At 41.1% G+C, this 21,479-nt stretch overlaps 1 protein-coding gene across 3 annotated transcripts in view; it reads left to right on the top strand.

Moving 5' to 3' along the window:
• The window catches only part of gdpd5b (glycerophosphodiester phosphodiesterase domain containing 5b), a 59,754-nt gene that overhangs the window by 31,867 nt on the left and 6,408 nt on the right, over positions 1–21,479 (top strand). For all 3 annotated transcript variants that reach the window (XR_520184.1, XM_008281657.1, XM_008281658.1), the window contains exons 3-13: positions 9,337–9,440; positions 11,438–11,531; positions 11,733–11,792; positions 12,241–12,339; positions 13,194–13,287; positions 14,524–14,669; positions 15,770–15,852; positions 17,296–17,446; positions 20,126–20,347; positions 20,531–20,688; positions 20,780–20,927. Coding sequence is in view for 2 of the 3 variants with exons in the window: in XM_008281657.1 (XP_008279879.1) it covers positions 9,337–9,440; positions 11,438–11,531; positions 11,733–11,792; positions 12,241–12,339; positions 13,194–13,287; positions 14,524–14,669; positions 15,770–15,852; positions 17,296–17,446; positions 20,126–20,347; positions 20,531–20,688; positions 20,780–20,927 (1,359 nt within the window). In the remaining variant the exon portion in view is untranslated. The remainder of the gene's footprint in view (positions 1–9,336; positions 9,441–11,437; positions 11,532–11,732; positions 11,793–12,240; positions 12,340–13,193; positions 13,288–14,523; positions 14,670–15,769; positions 15,853–17,295; positions 17,447–20,125; positions 20,348–20,530; positions 20,689–20,779; positions 20,928–21,479) is intronic.

Here is a 21,479-nt window from a genome sequence, read left to right as displayed (position 1 = left end):
TTGGAGCTGTTTTTCTGGACAAACTATGTGATGACACGATATGTACATGCACTAAGCATAGTTTTCTGTGCTATGTTCTGTGAAAGAAAGTTTTTGTATTGGCATGTATCAGACAACAAATACTGTGGTACCAACATGTCTGTGACAGGTCAATATCAGTCGATATATAGATACCGCAAACAATTAACCATCAATATGTACTGTAACTGGGTTTCCAATGCCCTTTTTTCTGTCTATCTGTATGACAGTCAGCACAACATAAAAGGTGTTCAGAAAGTTGCCTTGTTGTATAGTGTTAAGAAGTGCTGACACCATACATCACCATGTACACCACATACTGTACAGGATACAAGGACAGTTGAGTTGATGTTAGTTCATGCTGTACTTCTACAAAAGAATGTTTCAGTGGAAATGTGCGCTCTTGTTATTATACTGGTAATCCACATGCTTGCCTGTGTGATTTATAGGCTGTTGGGCTGTGTTCTTTCCCTGTGTACTGCTGTACAGAGGGCTGGATTTGAGCACAGAAGACTTGAATGCTATAACTGCCTTTGTTAAGTTTAACAGCTTGAAAAAAATGTAAAAATATTCCGAGCAATAACACAAGTTGACTTGTTAATCTGCAGAATGACTTGTTTCAACATGTGAATGTTTTTATTTTTTAGCTGCTGAGCATGAATAATCACCATCTTGTGTAGATGGATCCAGCTTGACACACTGAAGCATTGTTGGGGTGGGAAGAGAGCACGCAGATTCAGTCATTTTGGCAGTAAGCAGTTGTCTTCCCAGGGAGACGTGGTACAAATAAACATCCGAAAACATCTGTAACCATTATAAAATCCACATTGCGGATTGATGACTTAATTCTACTGTGTCCTTGGACATGACAATGTTGTGGACATGCCTAATTTTTTGTAGTTTTAATTTGCTTGGGAACTAAATTGGGGCTGCAAGGTGGCGCAGTTGGTAGCACTGTTGCCTCGCAGCAAGAAGGTTGCCCGTTCGCGTCCCGGTGGGGGCACCGGAATCTTTCTGCGTGGAGTTTACATGTTCTCCCCGTGCAGCGTGGGTTCTCTCCGGGTTCTCCAGCTTCCTCCCACACAGTCCAAAAACATGTTGAGGTTAATTGGTGATTCTAAATTGTCCGTAGGTGTGAATGTGAGTGTGCTTGGTTGTCTGTCTCTAAGTGTGGCCCTGCGATGGACTGGCGACCTGTCCAGGGTGTCCCCTGCCTTCGCCCTAAGTCGGCTGGGATGGGCTCCAACCCCCCCGCGACCCTAATGAGGATGTATAGATAATGGATGGATGGAACTAAATTGATGGTATCTGTCCCAAAGGACCACATAAAAATGGCAGCATATCTAAGAAAAAAGTTTATTTAGAAGTTAGTTGAGCAGACACTCTAACAGGGATGTTTACTAAACTGACTATTTGTAACTTATCTTTTGCATGAGAAAGCAATTAAGTGCAAATTTTCTGTTAGAGAACTTGAAAAAGAGAAAAGTCACTATTTTAGAGCTGACATTTTGAGTGTTTTTTAAACCATAAAGCTCAAACTTCATAAGAGCATTGCTGGAGAAACAGGAACAATCCTATAAGCCTTTTTATTAAATATGCTAAAGATAGGGATAAAGATGCTTTAGTTGTAATCCACTTGCTGTGAGCAATGTAAGACAAATGAAAAACTCAGAATCAGTCACTGTGGAAAGAAAAAGGTAGACTCATATAGACTTTTATTAAAATGCTGCTCTGTTGCCTGTTCTTTGGAGACTCATAGTCCATGTAAAGTGACTATAGATGGACCTTTTTAATTTACCACAAAAGAGTTTTCACTGTCTTCCACTGTTCCTGAAAACAGGCCAAGGTTGTCTACTCTAGCTCTCCACACCTGCCTTCCCCAGATGTATTACTGGTGCAATTTCCTCTGATGCGGTGGCGAGTCAGCATTGATATATTAGTTTCATACTATTTTTAGCATTTTGTTGTTGTTTTCTTTAGCAGCCCCTTTTCAGATTTTGACAAAGAATAAAGTTTGTGCGGTGATAAGTGATAAACACTAAGGTGTAATGCGTCAGTACAGACAGCATATTGGTGTTCATAGGCTGGAATCGTTTATAGCATATAGATTTCCTGGAATGCATCCTTTTGAGGTTTTAGTGTGCTGCAGTAATATTGCTGAAATTCATTTGATCCTTCTATATTTAGCAGTAGAGTTTGTTCTATTACTTTCAATCTGTTCAGAGTTTGCAGTTTGGAAACTAATGTGTTCAGTATTTTTAAAAACATAGTTATCTTAACCATTGTAGCCATCTGTACCACATCACTCAGAGTATTTAAATATTTGAATTCTTCCAGTTGCTTTCATTACCTGGTCATACATAATCATAAAGCTTCAGAAAATAATTGGATTTGAATAAAGATAATTCAGTAGCTTTGGTCCTTCCTAAAGAGAACTTTGCCTTGTCAAACAACTTAACAGGCTGTCAAAAACATCATCAGAACAAGGCATGGCTGACTGTTGGCATGCACTGCTGCACAAGCACCTGGAGCCTGTGGTGTTCAGATAGATTTATGTTGCTGCATTTCTGGTGTGTGCCATGCTGGCTTGTGCTTGAATAAAATGCCAGCCATGCAGAATGCTAATGTGATATCAGAAAGGCAGGCCAAGTCATATCATAATGGACAAGCTCTGCGGCTCAGAGTGAGCTGGTAAACAGGAAGAGAGAATATCGGGCCTAACAAGAAGCTGCAAGAACTGAGAAGTGTATAGTATTCTTTAGAACCACACAATAATCTTCAATCTAAGAAAAATATTCAAAGTTTATTGTACTGACTTAGCTGTATGTAGATACTAAATAAATGTGTGTGTGTGTGTGTGTGTGTGTGTGTGTGTGTGTGTGTGTGTGTGTGTGTGTGTGAGTGTGTGTGTGAGTGTGTGTGTATTATGCAATCCATGACCTTCAGTACCTTAACTGAAAAATCCAACATATTAATTTCTTCAGACCAAAGAGATACTGTAGCAGTATCCATTGATGAATGACACTCAAGATTTTCTCTCAGAGATGTGTTTATCCTGTTTAAATTGGTCAGAGTGGGGAAAATGATTTTGATTTATCCACAATTTAACACTTTCCAAGCTATCACATTGATGATAATGTAACAGTGGCAGTAAATAGTAAAGATTTCAGTGTAGTTGATTTAGTGACTGCATCACCACAGCTCTCTCAGGTCGCATCTATCATAAGGACCATCGGAACCAGGGTCAGTACTTTTTCATCATTGGGTTTGTCACACATATACAGCTCTGTCTCCCACAGAGATCATGGTAACTTTTTTGTAACCTGCATTTGTTGTGTCTTTGTCAAAAGACATATCTGAATATTAGAAAAAGAGTGTGCAGGTAACATAAAGTTTTACCTTGGTCTAAATATTGAAATGCCTTAAGACTAGCTTGAGGTCAAACATGACCTTTAAATACTGCTGTGTTTAAAATAATTTCTGACTGGCAGAATTTTATTACTCTTGTAGAGCTTTTGAATGTTGTCAGAAAACAAAACAAACTGAGAATGAGAGCAGATTTAAGCAGGTAAGGCGGGCTGTCTTATCAGGTATCACATGGTGATGATGTTGCCATGGTGATGGCGGTGCGCATAGACGTAGTGGCCCCTTTAGGAGACAACAAAAGTGAAAGTTTTGAGTGTCTTGTCTATCCCACACGTTCATTCCACAAAACATGCGGCCGGGAGAGTTTGCTGGGCGTCAGGACAGTGAACGGCGCTGGCATTGCGGCAATCAGTTTTGATTTGGACATACTACACCAACACGGAGTCCAATCGGAAACTACTCCGGCAGTTACCCGAGAGAGAAGGAAGCGCAAACGGTGCGAATGTTAACAAAAGAGGGGGAAGAGAGCTGGGATCCACGCTAAGCTAAAGGCTAACCTCTCCAGTACCGTCGCTCCTCCTCTCCAATGTTCGCTCCCTCCATAACAAACAAGACAAGCTACGTTTGCTGGGAGAAATCTGCAGAGAGTGGAAATACTGCTGTGTTTTTGCTTTTACAGAAACATGGCTCCATTATAACATCCCAGACGGCCATATAGCTGGAGGGGACGACATTGTTCCTGGCGTACAAACAGGCAGCTAGCTCTGGGCAGCATCTGTGGCTTCACCATCGTCACACTATCGTGTTTGTCTTTGTGTCCCTGAAGACCTACCAGGACCTGAAGAGGTTTGCCATGTTCAACGTGATGACAGCGTGTATGGACGCAGCGGCCCCTTCGGGAGACAGCGAGAGTGAACATTTAGTGTCTTGCCTGTCCCAGATGTGCATTCTGCAAAACATACTAATCAAATGATCCTGAAGAAACGCTCTTTCATCTTGCCTGTACTACTGTGTATGTACAGCAAAATGACAATAAACTTGATTTGATTTGATTTGTTCAGCTGGTCAAGATGATCGGATCCTTGGCACTCGACAGTGCATGTCTTCCTCTGTTGAATGCTGCTACCAACGATGTGAATTTCTCCACTGTGAGATAAATAAAGGCATATCTTATCTTATCTTATTTCAAGCTCATATTGCTTAACCATGTGACTACAGTTTATATTTTGTAAGGATACTGGGGCAGCTAGCAGTGATAAATTAGTCTTGGTATTTTTCTTCTGTTCAGATTAATTGTTCATTTTCTGAAAGCTCAAATGTCCGCCTTAAATTACTTGTTTTGTGTGACAACTGGTCCAGCGCTAAGAGATACTCAGCTAGCAGTGACATAGAAAAGAAAGAGCAGCAAATTGTCACAATTAAGAAGACTTAACCAGTGAATGTTTGCTTTTCCTAATCACTTAGCAAAATGATTAGCAACTAATCAAATACCAGACTAATTGTTATGAAATTAAAAAAACATATCAATGTAACGTAATTTAAGTGCTCCTTTATTGTCTATGCAAATGTATGCATAAATATTTGGCTGAGCAACTTAGCCCTCCTAAAGACATGCGAGACATATATAGTTACTACAGTTAGTTGACCTTTTGATGCGATGTATCTTCTCCATAAACAGGGATAAAGATGAGATTTTCTGGGGAAATGTGCATTTTGTCTACATTACACAAGAGGTAAATCACTGAGCCAGCCCAACCGTTTTTTTTAATCTAACAGTGCGATCAAAAATATATTTTTTCCAAACTCAAACGCTCTATGTGTTCGCGGCAACAGATATTTAAAGTCTTACTACTTTTTAGCCTAGGGGCTTTATTCCATCATCATGGGAACAGGGAAAAAATTTCTTCAAGATGGCACAGCAGATGGCAGCCTCCGCACTGCACTTACGAGGAATTTGTTTATTTTTGTTTAATTTCTCTGTGTTTGGTCTGACTGGTGTTTAGCCACCTGAGGTTTATAGTAGGTCCCCTGCTGGACCTCCTGCATTCAGCGGATGATGCAGTCAATCTGGGGCTGCACTTCATCCTGCAACATCTAGTTGGTCCTGGGAGTTATGCAAGGATCCTGTTTATGGACTTCAGCTCGGCTTCAACACTATCATCTCTGGAATCCTCTCCACCAAACTGTCCCTCCTTAATGTGTCTCCATCCATCCGTCAGTGGATTACCAGCTTCCTGACAGACAGGAGTCAGCAGGTGAGGACGGGAGACATCACCTCGACAATCCGGACTGTCAGCACTGGCGCCCCCCAGGGGTGTGTCCTATCTCCACTTCTCTTCTCCCTCTGTACCAACAACCGCACCTCCAAACACCCAGCTGTCAAACTCTTGAAGTTTGCAGACGACACTACAGTCATCAGCCTGATTTAGGACAGTAACGAGTCTGCATATCGGCAGGAGGTTGAGCGGCTGGTTTTGGTGCAGCCAGAACAACCTGGAGCTGAACAAGCTCAAGACTGTGGAGATGAGAGTTGACTTCAGGTGACAGTCCTCACCACTGCTCCCCCGCACCATCAGCAACAGCCCTGTGTCAGCTGTAGGGTCCTTCAAGCTCCTGAGGACTACAATCACTCAGGACCTGAAGTGGGAGAAAAACATCCGCTGCATCCTCAAAAAGGCTCAGCAGAGGATGTACTTCCTGCGATAACTGAGGAGACACAGTCTGCCACAGGAGCTGTTGATACAGTTCTACACCGCCGTCACCGAAGCTGTCCTGTGCAGCTCTGCCACTGTGTGGTTCGGAGCAGCCACACTGCAGGACTGAAACAGACTGCAGCGCACAGTATGAACAGCTGAGAAGATCATCGGAGCCCCCCTGCCCTCCATCCAGGAACTGTACTCCAGTAGAACCAGGAAGAGGCAGGGAACATCATCACAGACCCCACTCATCCAGGTCATAAACTGTCCTGCCCCTTCCCCTCCAGCAGGCGATACAGCGTGCTGCATACCAGTGGTGGGCCGTCAGGGCCAGCAAGCCCTTCTCTGCTGGCTCTATCAGCATCACTGACTTGCGTTGTAATATTTTCCCATTAATCTATTTACATTATTAGGGTCCGAGGACCCCTACTTGCTGCAGCAAGAGCTTCTTTCTTCTTATTATTTGCCTGACCAACGCGAAACCCTTAATTTGACCCCCTAAACACGCTCAAAAACTCACCAAAATTGGCACGCACCTCCGAATCGGCGAAAAATTTGATAAAATGAAAAAAAAAGAACAAAAGTGCTCTCTAGCACCACCTAGTTACAGAAAAACACACTAAAATTACCCTTGCGGCCAGTAGGAATGTCGTACAGAGATCAAACCAACACCAAAACGTTCGTCTCAATGAGACCCACAAATCTCGCGCCGACACCCCTGACCTATCTCCAACAGGAAGTCCGCAATTTGCCTTTCAAAGTAAGAAAATGAGCGAAAACTTCTTTTGGGAAAAAATTATCTTGTCTGACACCGTAAATCGTACCAGCTTGAAAATCGCACAGGAGACAGAGAAGGCCTTGATGTACAAAAGTTCTGAAGAGATTTGGCGTTTCTCAACCGGTTTTCGAATGGCGAGTCGTTACACTTGATGAGCTGTTGCAGCTTCGGCTCAAACTTTATATGGTTGTCTATGGGACGTGCAGACATGCTGTGACATTTGGTCATCTACACAAAAACCTGAAGGTCCTACAGCTTTAAAAATGACACTGAGGGCTTCCTAGCAAGATTTCCCACAAAAATTCCTTGTTTTTACACACATTTGGTGAAAATTGTGGCAGTGTGGGAGAGAGAAAGTGAGTAAAACTCTCAGCTCTCTCAGCCAGGGCCATGCAGAACGATGACATCATCACAGCTCAGTGCAGCTGCTCCTGTCACTCACTGACAGGCTGAGCAGAGACAGAAACATGGCTCCTTCAACTTAAAGCAGGTTTAACTTGAAGAACGGTCAGACGGTCATGAGGTCGCAACGCGGACCGAGGACCCGACAAACGCTGCTTGCAGTTTTACTTATATTAGAGCTTCTTTTTTTTTTTTTCATCCAATCATATTTCAGCCATCATGTGTTGCCAGGGTCACAGAAATCTGCCCTGAGGCTTCAGAATCAAAAATGCAGGCACAGGTAGCTTAAAATGCATTGCAATGAAACTGTGGCTTTAACCAATCAAATTTAGAATTGGGGATCCCAGGGCCAGCTAGCTGGCCTACGATAATGTCATCACTTTCACATCCTCTGATTGGATGGTCAGAGAGCTTAGCCAAAGCTAGCGATTGGTATCTGTAGCGAATTGCACAAGCTATAACTTCATCATCAAGTATTGTTTTTTTGTTTTTTTGTTTGTTTGTTTTTTTAAGTTAAGCAAGTGGACATTCTTAGCCTTAAAGCAAATTAAAACTTATGCCAGAAACACGACTGGACAGACCTGACTTTCAGCATTAGCCTCCATGGTGATAAAACAGGACTAATGTTGGAAGTGAAACACGGTTTACCTGCTCAACAGAGTGATTGAACTGTTTATGATGAAAGAAAGGAGGATGGAGTTTGTGTTAAAATCATCACGTTATGACGAGTAAAATATATATTTTTGTCATTTTATTGGGCTGATGTTGATGCTCCTGTTAGGTGTGATGTATGTGGTGCAGCTGTGGCTGCAGCGAAAGGAGACTTGTTGAATTGTTTTAACTGGGTTTCTTGCTTTAGTGATGGCATTCATTCTCGCTACATGAGATACCTGTCTGCGATGCAACATCCTGCTGTACTGCGTTCCTGCATAATACTGATGGTTTCTATAGCCGTGGCGTCATAATGACGGTGTTAGGAGATGGTTTGATTCAGGCAGGCTGCCACTGAAGGCCTAGGAGTAAAATGCACGGCCCGCTACTGCTGCATACTAAAACCACCAGACATAAAAACAGTTTTCATCCCGCTGCCATAAGTCTACTGAGCCATTCTCAGCCAATAACACTGCAGATTACTTATATTGTTATTTGCGCTGCTATTTTGCACCACTGTACATATATTTTTTCTGCTCAGAAGTGTAAATTCTTGTATATATTTGTTATCTTATTTCATTTATTAATATTATTTATTTTATTTTTTATTTTTTTCTTTCTGTAGTTATTTTACTTTTTTTAATTTTTATTTTCCTATTTCTATTATTCTCCTTGCTCATTCCTCGGGCGACATCAACAGCTGAAACCAAATTCCATATATATTTTGTACGTACTTGGCCATTAAAGCTGATTCTGATTCTGATTTTGACATTGAATGCGTTATCTAAGGGCATACTTAAAGTCAGCCAACATCACTGATGCTTAGTTCTCCAGTGGGCAATGAATTTCTTAAAATGATGAGCTATTTTCTATGCTTTAAGAAAAGGTCCAAAAGTTTTTGTCTGTGTCACAGTAAAACTGTAGATGTATTGCTTGCTTCTATGTGCATATCCTCCTGAGTATGGCCTAGGAGTCTACTTCTGTCTGCCTGTATCTGAAGATGTAGCCCATTTAATATTTGCCCAGGTACGAAAGTGCATGAGAGATGAGGACCGTAATCAGTCAGCTTGCATGTGAAGTTAATAAAAGTCATTCCTCGATAATGAGCAAAGAGATAAGGGAATACTCTCTGCAAAGGTCAGCAGCCAGGTTGGCACCATATGCTCAGGGTAGGTAAGTTTGGAAAAAGTTAAGTAGTGATGAACTCTTTTGGTCTTTGACGGTGTTGGTGGTAAAGTTGAAGTTGAGCTCATCAGACCATTAAATGTCTGTGGTAGGATTTTGGGTTAACAGGAGTAGAATTCAACTGATTATGATGTATTCCCATTGTTTTTTCAGCACTGATGGACTCAAGTCATGTCACTTCTAATTAAATACAGCTGAGCCACAGAAATGATTAATTATATTTGTATATACTGTGTACAGTGGGAGCTACTGTGGTTCTTCATCCTCCTTTTTACCTTCTGTCTGCTGCTGGTCTGGTTCTACTTCTGGTGGGAGGCACATAATGACTACAATGAATTTAACTGGTGAGTATACAAGCAGCCTGATTGTTCCTGTGTGTTGTCAGGTTAAACTTGATAAATGCCTGCATAGAATTTTGACTGTGAAAGCGTTCTACCCATCCTTGTTTGCTTGTCAATTTCCCAAATCATCAGTTTAATCTGTCCTCTGCCGTAATCTAAGCAGGGACCACCCAGCCTTCCGCAGATTACATTATTACATAACAGATGAATCGCCGAACATTTCCTGTACTGTTCATCGTTCAGCCCCATGCCACATTTACTTGACTTCATACAAGTTTATATGACAGCATCAATGCAAACCAACCACAGGTTTTCGATAGCTTCTTACTTACATAACATCACAGAGCATCATGAAAACACTGTACTTCATACGTTTCTTTGGAAAGCATACTGAACCTTAGAATGTCAATCTCAAAAACACTGCAGAAATTTTCCTGGAGAATCAATCAAACACTGTTCAAAACATTAGTTTTAGCATCTCACTATCACCCTAAGACATTCAGTCCCCAGCCCTTTTTTAGTAATGGTAAATTTATATCACAGGATAACAGATAACATTTTAAACTACATGTAGTTTGAAATCTTAGATAATGTATAATACAACATGCTCTTGAGCACACTGCAGTACAGAATGGTTACTACTCTGGCCCATTTTGTCACATGCTCTGATCTTTCTCTCTATCTCCCTTTCCCCTCCCCCTCTCCTTCTGCACTTAGGGACCTCTGCAATTCCACTTTTCCTCTTATTATCGTCCTTTGCCTCTATTACCTCCTCTCACATTCCTTTCCTACTGTAGTTGTTCAATATTACCCCTTTTTCTCTCATATATGTCCTAAGTTTTGGTTTAATTTTCTTAGCCTTTTTCTTTGCATCTTTCGTTCAGGGTTGATTTGCCATCCTCTTTTCTTAAAGAAACACTCAGTCCAGTTTATCGGCAAATCTCAGCCATTGCTTTTATCTCAGTTCATGTCAGGTTTGATGGACAGGCATTTGCCATTCCTTTTTTATTCCTAAATGTCCTGCTTTTCTTCCTGCTTTTTTGTTCCACATATAATCAGAGCAATGACATCCATGCCCTTATGTGTTCTAGTGATTTAGCAGCAGGGAGTGTCCTGGTCCATCTGCACTATAAACATATTCACAAAGGGCTAGGAGCGATCAGAATTAAGTGACACTGCTGTGAATCTGTGCCACTGGAATCACTGATAAGGCTTTGAATGTAATTAAAGCGAGGCCCTAGCTGTCATGTCTAAACACACACACACACACACACACACACACACATACACGCATTCATACACTTTTTATTTTTTCTGCATAATTGCTAAGAGTAACATGAAGATATTTATATGTGTGTTTGTGTGCATAGCTATGTCTGGCTGCATTAAAATAACTGATTAATGCAGGGTGATATGTTTTTTGTTGCTTCTACTTACTGTTTCTTGCACTGAAGATTCCCATAAGACAGAAAACAGTTGTCAGTAATTGCTAACTATCCATTAATAATAACAATTACATAATCTCTTGTCTGAATTCTCCCTGTGATTCAACAACAGTGTCTGCGGTCACTTTGCTATGTCTGTAGTGGCTTTATAGCAACAATAAAGCTTGAGAGCACTTGATGTGTATCTGTCCTTAAGTCAAAGACATCTATAGCACCAGCAGTCTGCCAGCAGTCTAACAGTTTACCAGTCTCTCACAGGATGTACCTAATCTTTGCCCTTCTTTTTCTATTAGATCCTGTGCAGTGTGGTAATGCTGTAGACTTGTAAACTCAAATTCCGCTGCTTTCCATTTGTCAAAGTGTTTCTTTTTATTGTTAATGTAGCATAATATCATTCTTTGTATAACTGTAAGCTCATAAGTTGTGGTTTGTTTTGCATGATAGAAAATGGCAAGTAGTGCTTCAAGCAGTCAAAACAGACACACCCTTCAGTAATGAAGATATGTGGCTGAGCACTCATGACAAGGAACATTATGAGCTCTCTTGTCGCTGCAGGTTCCTGTACAACCGCTCTGGGGAGTGGAGTGATGGCACTGCTCCCATCCTGGCCACCACTGCTGCTGGCTTCACCTATATTGCGTTTTTAATGGTGAGTTCCAACTTAAATACTCACTCAGGAGGTGCTTAACATATTGTGCTCATCATAATGCTTTGTGGATGCAAATTCAGACGTGTTTGCATATGTTGCCAGGCATTGCACCCACTTACATGGTGATTCTGAGCAAGTTGAGATCTGTGAGGCAGCAGACGTGGTTTTTAAAAGCTGTGCCCTGTGTTGCTGTCTTTTCAGGTTTTAGCACTTTGCCACATTGCACTTGGGCAACAGTTGAATTTGCACTGGCTCCATAAGGTACTGTGTCAACTGTGTGTTTGAGCAACTATGTTTATGTGGTTGTTGAAATTGGGAAGTAGAGGGCGCTGAGTTTTACATTAGTGTTTTTCTCTGTGTCATAATGTGTGTAGGTGTGTGTTGTATCTATTTTCTGGGTGTTTGCATGTGTTTTCATTCACTGCTGGTCAGTTGAACTTGTCCTGAACTTACACTTTGGATCAAATTTCCCCAGGAGAGTTGTGAAAGTCCAGTAAATGACCTGTTCAGGAATGTTATCAGCAACCAAATGCAGTTACTAAACACTGTGTGAGTGTGGAAGAGCTTACAGCTATTCAGAGTTATTCTGTGTGGTGTGTGTGTGTGTGTGTGTGTGTGTGTGTGTGTGTGTGTGCGTGTGTGTGTGTGTACTTGTATATGACTGTCTGTGTGAGAACCAGTTTCACTCCCACTCTCTCTTTGTCCACAGATAGGAGTGACCACTGCTTTGCTCACCACTCTTGTTGGGGTGATATCTGTGAATCAAACATGGGGGCAAGAGTGGGATATAATTCCCATCTCCCTGCAGGTCAGCAGACTGAAACACTAGAAAAACTCCAAAGCCAGTTTCAATGACTTGACATCACTGCTGTTGTTAAGTTTCAGGACTAAACCAAATGTTGTGATAAATAGGGTTGGTTTGTTGTTTTAATAGAACAACCAAGACTTGGACCATGAAGCTGTGTGCACTGGATAAAATAATTAGGTGAAATCAGTATTCCTTCACAAAGATATCCAGGCTGCAATTTCTTTTTTCAGTTCTGTGAAAGTTCTCAGATCTTGTTTAAACTTGTTTTCTTTTCTATTTACCAATATCATTATCAGTCAATCACGTGTATGTATATATTATTTTTTTCCTTTTTAAAATGTCCTGTAGTAAAATCCTGTGAGTATACTGTACTAAGTTGATGATTTCCTTGCATTTTATGACTTACTTTGAATTATATTTCCATATTTAACATTGCTATTTGCAACAAAGTGTAATATTTTAAATTGTATAAACGGTTCTGGAGTGGCAAAACACTCAATCCACATTTATCCACATGGCATTTAACAGCTAAATGCATGCGAAGAGTTGTGAGGGGCTTATAATTAGTGTGTCTGTGTGAGATTATTGCACCACCAGGCATGTGTGATTGAAGTGGACACACAATTCCACTGAAACTGAGGCCATTAAAATTGAATGGCTCAACAAATTACAGCCATTATCTCTAAATAGTGTTGCCAATGTCTTAACCCTAGCTAATGCCTGTAATTCCATTCATCTCTGTCTTCTTTATCTCTGTGTCTCTTCCTCTTTGTTCTATCTCTATCTCCCTGTCCTTCATTTGTTCTTTATTCCCTAAATTCATCCTCTCAACTCTGTCTCACATCTCCTTCCAGGCCACAGGTCCATTCCTGCACATCGGGGCTCTTGCTGTGGTCACAGCACTGTCTTGGATCATGTCTGGACAGGTCGCCCAGACAGAAAAAACATGTATGTTTACGCCTGAAACACAGAATACAAGTTGTTCTTACCTATTGTAACCGTCTGCCATAAACACACAAGAGGAGTGGTGAATGATTAACACTATGTGGACAAAGGCCAGGACCTCCACACAGGGTGTCCAAGATAATGAACATTCCTATGGCCTCGTGATGTTTTCCAGCCAGGACACTTCAAATTGTTTAATCCAGGACTCTTTCTGGGGATTAGCAGCTCTGAGTGTGTACTCAAACTCTCACTGAAATTCGTGACTATAGAACTGAACAGGTCTGAATAGATCTGAGAATCTGTGTCATCCCTGCTAGGTTGGGGCCAGATTCTTTTATTATTTACTGTTGAGTAACTCATGTAAATCACTCAGTTTTTGGCTAAATTTGATGGGGTTGAAATGTCTTGGCTATAGTGCTCAGGCTTTAGCATATCTGTAATGCAAGAGCCACATCTGAATATAAAAGAGGATGTGCGTATGTGCGTATGTGCGTGTGTGCGTGTGTGTGTGTGTGCGTGCGTGTGTGGAGGCAGTGAGTCTCTGTGTAACAGGAGTTGGCTACTCAACCCCGCCCCAGAGCTGACCTTGAAACAAATACATTCCCTGTGTCAGGCATGTGTGTGGGTGTCTACACTCACAGCCATCATCGCTAACTTACACAGAGGTAGATGCACGGGAAAGTGTTTTCTCCTTGGCCCCTGATTGTACTGTTGCTAGCCCCACTGTGTAGATATAAACATGACTGACTAGTCATAGCAATTGCTGCTGCTTCAGTCTTAACCAATTTTGACACATCACCTCTGGCAAAATTGTTGTTTCTACATGTTTTGTGCACAAATGAGATACGTAGAGCTCGTAAGTGATCTTTGGCAATGCTGGATGTCAGATTTTGTAGGCTCATTTACTCCTTAGTCCTTCCCCACTCTTCTCCCTGCCTTTCCTGTCTTTCTCCACTTACCTCTACAATAAAGGCTTCATATAAAGGCTTCAAAGGCCAAAAAATGAAAATTTTTAAAAAGAAAAAGAAAGAACTAGGTTAGCTGTTTAACCTGTTTCCAGTTGCTGTGCTGAGCTAATGAGCCGCTGGCTGTAGCTTCATTTTAGCATACAGATATGAGAGTAGTATCAATCCTCTTATCTAACTGTATATCCACATTTCCCAAAACGTCCACCTGTTCATAATTATATCATAGACAATAGCTGTGACATTCTAACTACCATTTTTTGTATTCTTCCAGTGTTCCAGGCGATGGTCGTGCTGTTGTATCTCAGTGTATTACTAGGACTCTATGTGGTCCCCCTATATATCACCTCCCCATGCATCATGGACCCTGACACCCTCAAGCCACGGCCCGATGTTATTGGTCACCAGGGAGCCCCCATGGTGAGTCAGTTGACCTACATCGTTGTCATACAATCAGAATGTGGAAATATGAAACAGACCTCTTTAAATATGTTGCATTACATGTTTGGGTTTTTTTTTTTTTTGACTACCTCAAGCTTTGAGCGACCTGACACTGGTTTCGCAGTGAGCCAACCAGAGAGCTAGGGACCACTTAATACTAATTTGGGAGGGCAGATAAGAATCTTTTGGCCTTACACATATTTATTTCCCTTGTTTTTCATATGTTCTTTTCTCCAGGCACTTAATGTCAATTATTTGTGGAAGGGATACATTTTCCTCTGGACTGTGGACAAAGCCTTGATAAGAAACAATAGTGATTGTATACAGAATGATCAATGTGTACAATTTGTAAGAACCTGCTGAAGTCTTTAAAATATGTTGTATGCACACCAAAGCTTCTTTATAGTTGATTTATGTGCTTAGTTAATTTGATTGCTTCCAGCCGCTACCTGCAGAAAGATTAATGTACTTGGCACAACAGCCTCTGCAATGTTGTGCAACACTTGGATGAAAAGGGAAGGTGGATTCCTGGTTATTCAGAACAGTTTCTCACATGCTCAAAAACACACCCAGTCTTTTGTGGTATTTGTGCAAAGTAATCGATCCTAACAGTGGAATCTAAAATTAGGAGCGGCTCTGCAAGGCTGTGAGAAACAAAAATCACATGACTAGACTCAGTTTCCCAGAAGGAATCTGTATTGATTATGGCATCTTTCCTATCCTGCGGTTGCCAGTCAGTAGCTTTACTCACAGGGTTTCATAGGAAGATGCTATTCTAGTAAGAGATGTTTAACCTAGTGGCTCGATATTGATCATAATCTTGACTTCAAGAGTTAAAGAGCAATCCACAAACCTAGCATTTTTCATTTTACACATTCCTTTGGGTTTCAAGGAGGGAGCGTTTTTTTTATGTCCATTAATGGTTATTGTTGACTAACCTAAAACAGTTGTTCTACCTAGCATTTCATCATTTCTCTCATCAGCAAATGTAGGTCTTCCAGTAAAAGTCACTTATTAGGTTGCTTTGTTGCAGGGCTACTTGTAATAATTGTGTTTTTTTTTATTGTGTGTATTTCCAGCTCGCTCCAGAGAACACACTGTGGTCCTTCCAGCGAGCTCTGCAAATGAACGTCACTGGGTTGGAGGCTGACGTGGCTATCAGGTATCCACACACACACACACACACACACACACACACACACACACTCAATACAGCAGAATGACAAAGCCAAAAAACAAAAGGTTATTTAGCCTGTCTTTGAATTTGAATTTTGTATCCACTGTTTTGTCTTATAATGCTGGTTTCTTAAAAACATGTTTATACAAGTGCGAGAATAAGCTTACACCAGGGTACATGACACAGTCAAAATCTAGATAACAGCATGCACACATCTAAATCCTATGAATTAAGCACTAAACAGGATAAAGTGACACAGTGACTGATAGATGAACACATGACATCACCAACATAATGGAAGGTGACAGACTGAGCTCAGAAACACACACTTGGAGGAAGACGGAAAATATGTGTGGATGCTGTAGTGGTGAGGTCTATGATGGATGTGCATCAATGGAGGATCAGTGATAGTGTGGAGGTGGTAAGTGTTGCTGCTGGTGCAAGGTGTGTGTTTGTATTTCAGAGCAGTATTTTGTAGTGTGGAGATTGTTGTTTTGGTTAATGAGATGTGCAGACTTTTTCTTGCATTTTAAAACACCTTGGCACAGTTTGCGTGTGTACAAATTTGTATGCTTGTGTGTTCCATGTACAGTCTTGAAAGAGGTGAATGGGTGTGTGATTGGTGCAGGCCACTGACAGGTGAACTCCTGACGGTGAGAGTAATTAGACTTGATGACAGCCAGAGTGACAGAGAGACTTCTCTCCAGTAGCAAACACACACACAGACACACGCATAACAATATAACAACATATCATTTATTCCCTATTTCAGTTTCAGTTGATAATTAATTTTGGATATAGAATTGTTTTCTAAGCACACACTCATGCTCATACATTATTTACTTTTTTCTAATAGTTAAAAAAAGAAACTCAGAGTTTAAATAACATATTGAGGAATTTAGTTCAATTCAATTTTATTTATATAGCGCAAATTTACAACATATGTCATATCACAGCACTTAACATAGTAAGGTACAGACCTTGTGAATTTTGAACAGAGAACCCAACAATCTAAGATTGCCTATAAACAAGCAGTTGGAGTGGTGGGAAGGAACCAACCAACCCCTCCCCCCTTTTTTTTATTGGCCAACATACTGATGTGAACTCAAAAAGGGAAGTAATTTAGTACTCAAATATCATGCAGCAGAATTTTCCTCTTATTTGACATGATATTAACCTTTGTCTCTTCTGCTCTCATCTAAAGTCCTTTTTGGAGTTTTTATTCCTCTACGACACACGAGCTACAAGTAACATTTAATCTTCTTGAGCCGTTTTTTTGGTCCCTCCATATTTTTAATTGAAAAAAAACGTGAGCCACAATAGTTGGGCGATTTGAAAGGGAAATACCCCTCTTTTATATTTGATATCGATGAGGGTACAGGAGTTTATACAGATGAACATGATTCTTTACTCTCCTCTGATCACTAGTACGGATGGTGTGCCTTTCCTGATGCACGATCTTACCCTGCGGAGGACCACAGACGTAGAGAAGGTTTTTCCAGACAGACAGATGGATGAAGCCTCAAATTTCAACTGGACAGATCTGCAGCAGCTCAACGCTGGACAGTGGTTCCTCAAGGTAGTTCTTGGTTGCTAATGAGGACTAAATTAAGGGATTATTTTGAAGCTGTTTCATCTTTAAATGACAGCATGACATGATGCAGTGATGCGTGACAATGGCCATTAGCCCATTGAGTAAGATTATTCTGGTTTCTCAATTATTGATCGGTCGTCACGTCCTTGGGTTTCATCAAAATGCTGAGATCAACTAAAGCTTTATGGATGCTCTCCTGCATACAGAGTGGATCATGGTCAGCTAGTGTTTCAAAATAATTGTTTCTCCCTGCTTTAAGTGCTATTACCAGTGGGCCAAGCAAAATGAAAACAATTAAGCAATGAGAAGCATACGCCTATTGTGGTAGACCCTTGACTCTCAAACTGTGGTACGCCTTACCACTGGGTAACGCGAGCTCCCTCTAGTGGTATGTAGAGAACGGTCATAAATATTTTTTTAAAATGAAATTATTTTGAAAATATATATTATCCAAAACATACAATTAAAATACATAACACTACATATTAAATTCATATTGTCTTTCCTTTATTTTTTGTCTTTATCAGTTTCTCTACCATCGTCTCTACCAGCTGCGAATAGCAGCTGTAGCAGAGGCTACAGCTAGCGCATTCGCTGCTAACCGTTAGCAGTATTCGCTGAGACACCTCCGCTTTGACACGCTGTCAGAAGATCCTGCCGAGGACCCTGAATGTCCTCCCCTCCAACTGTATGTCCATCTGGGATGCTGTCATAGAGCCATGTTTCTGTTAAAGCAAACACACAGCAGTCCTTCCACTCTCTGCGTGTTTCTCTCAGTAAACGTAACTCGTCCAGCTTGTTATGGAGGGAGCGGACATTGGAGAGCAGGAGGACGGTCCTGCTGGTCTGGAGGGTTAGCCTTTAGCCTAGCATGGATCCGGCTCTCTTCCTCCTCCTTTGTTTACGTTCGTACCGTTTGCGCGCCCTTCTCGCTCGTGTAACTGCCAGCGTAGTCTCCGATCAGACTCCGTGTTGGTGGAGTATGTCCACATTGCAACCGATCGCCGCAATTCCAGTGCCGTTCACTGTCCTGATGCCCAGCAAAGTCTCCCGACTGTAAGTTTTGCAGAATTAACGTCTGGGATAGACAAGACACATAAAACTTCCATTCTGGCTGTCTCCTGAATAGGCCGCTGCGCCATCAAGACAAAATACAGAGGCAGGATGGCCAGATCTGTGAGTGAAGTTGACCACGATCCAGATATCACAGGACTATGCGCGCAGAGACAGGCGCAGCCTTCTCATTAGGCGCATGTAAGTTGGTAAAAGTCGTAAACATGCTGCCAGTTCTTAATAACTGTGAATAGTTAATTGATCACCTTTTCCTGCTATGTTGCTACAGGTGTTATTTCTAAATAGCGGAGTGTTAACAGTGAGGACACATTGTTCAAAGCGCGACTGAAAGACTGTATTGAGCCTAATAATGGTCAGACAGGTGTGTGTTTTTGGCTCCACATGTGAAGACGGTGACAGTGATGACCAAAAAGGTCTTCATGTGTTGTTCATACCGACATAATGCGCTGACTTTTCTTATGTGAATGTTCATTCATGTTATAGATTTGTGATATATATTTTTTTTACATTTATGATTTTGCCAGCCTATTGTGTCTGTCTGTGTGGGTGTGTGTGAGTGAGAGAGAGAGAGAGAGAGCGAGAGAGTGTGTAAGAAACACAGCTGTTCTTAATGTTCTGGCTTGCTGTATGTATGAGAGGTAAAGAGGTGCTGCACCTGGTTATGTTATATATAGTTATAATGCTGCTGTTGTGTACAGTGTGGTTGTTTCTGGCAACAATTATCAATAAATAATCCTCATATTCAGAGTAAGCATGCTTCCTTTGTGAACAGTCGATAGGGTAAGCCATCACTACTGCATGTTCAGGTTGGTCATAATGGACTTGGAGAGCTCGATATTTTCTCAGGTGGTGCACACTGTAAAAAGTTTGAGAACCACTGTGGTCAACAATTATACCGTCCAGCACTGCTCCATGTAATGCAATTGGACAGAGACACTGCTTTTAAAGCTGTGCGCTGCTTTGCTGTGTTTCAGTGTAGTCCTCACTGCTTTGGCAAATAAGTATGTTGTGTTTACATACTTTCTTATGATGCTTAGATTTTATAAGATTAAAAAGTGCCGAAACATAGACTTGGACTGTGTCTGCATTTGTGTGAATTTCTTTCAGTGTGTACACATTGGGGATGGATATTGCTTCCAAGAATAGCTTTACCACTTCATTGTGTAATTTAGACAAAACATTGCCATAGTTCAAGTTTTTCTTTTTTTAAACAGTGTTAAATAACAAACCTGAAGCAGGAGTACATCATGGATGACCTAATTGTAAAGCCTCTGATTTTCTTCTTCAAAGAGCGAGAGGCGACTGAAGCAAAAGAAGATGTAAAGTAAATGAGTAAAAAATATTGTACTACTTTTATATTACGTGGGCGTTATCCAAATGCTTTCCATGCAGAACACGCTTATGTTCAAAACAACATTACAAACCTGTACATATTTTACTTTAGGTTTCCAGAAATACAATTGAATAGAAGCAGGAATGCTACTACAGAGCAACAATCAATTAAAATTTTAGTTTTAGACTGTAAAACCAATGATTATTGTGCTTCTGTTGAATGCAAATGTGATATCTTTTTTTGTCCTCTTGTTTCAGGATGACCCCTTCTGGACAGTGCACACTTTGGCTTTGCATGAGATAGAACTGATCGCCAACCAGAGTGTGTGCAGCCTGGAGCAGCTTTTAAAGCTGGCCTCCTATCACAACACCACAGTGGTTTTCAGGCTGCGGAGGCCTCCTCCAAAGCACCCCTGCTACCACAGCTGGATCAATAATACACTGCAAGCTGTGCAGAAATCTGGGGTTCCTCAAAGCCTGGTAATTATATAAATAATAAATTATTAATAGAGACACATCTTTAATGTTTAATGCCAAGTGAATGGATTAAAATGCAAATAGCAATGGATGTATCCTATATCTATTTACCCTTGACTTTATTAATGTTGGTGACAGAAAGTGTCGTTGAAACAACATGTTTCCTGTTTGTTGTGCCATATCTAGGTGATGTGGACTCCCGATGAGCACAGAGCTCAGGTGAGACAGTTAGCACCTGGTCTGATCCAGACCTCGGTGGAGAAACAGAGCTCTCAAAGTCTGCAGCAGGATGGCATCAGCAGGCTGCTGCTCAGATACAATCAAGCCAGTACTTGGGAAATCAGGTAGGAACACACACACAAACCTGATATGTTATCACTTTGGCACATTGATTTATATTCGAAGAAGTGACTTAATGTGTGTGATTGTTTTCAGAGACTTCTCCAAGACCCACATAAACCTCACCCTCTACACCGTCAACGAGCCCTGGCTGTACTCAGTACTATGGTGCAGTGGAGTGTCTTCAGTCTCATCAGAGGCCCCGCATATACTCCGAAAGGTGCCTTACCCAATTTGGCTCATGGTAAGAACTCATCACATATGGTTTAAGCTTTTCTCAGAAGGGAGCTTTTATCTTTTTGTAATCAAGTTTTGTTGTTTGTCTTTTTTCCTGCTTTTAAACTTGAGTTTCTGGAGCGGTTTTCTTTTCTCCCCTTTCCCTTATCTGCTAGTGAGTATGGGTGCATAAAGCCGGTAAAGATGCATGTAGCCATGCTCCCTGACAGCCAAGAAAGTTACTGCTTGATAACAGATCATTAAACAGCATACCAACAAGCATTTATTAACTGGTTATAGGTTGACGTCCATATGTTCACCTGCAACATACATAATTTGCATCTCTTTGTACTGGCTATACAGCTTTGTTAATAATTACAAGACCACGATAGCCATCTTTTTTTTGCCTTTTTCTTAGTGATTTTCGTTGGAGCTATTCTGCGTTTTCTGGTCTAGCTTGTAACCGCTAAAGCTTGTGGACAGCTGTTTTACTTACTCCAAGCTAGATATCAATGACTCTCCTGTTGTATCCTTCTTGAGTTTCAATCAACTGTTGACGTTGCATATACAGCTTCAAAAT

This window comes from Stegastes partitus, unplaced genomic scaffold, assembly GCF_000690725.1.
Source record: "Stegastes partitus isolate 25-593 unplaced genomic scaffold, Stegastes_partitus-1.0.2 Scaffold241, whole genome shotgun sequence".
Taxonomy (NCBI): domain Eukaryota; kingdom Metazoa; phylum Chordata; class Actinopteri; family Pomacentridae; genus Stegastes; species Stegastes partitus.
Note: the sequence above shows the minus strand (reverse complement) of the source record. Positions and strands in the feature narration are given on the sequence as shown.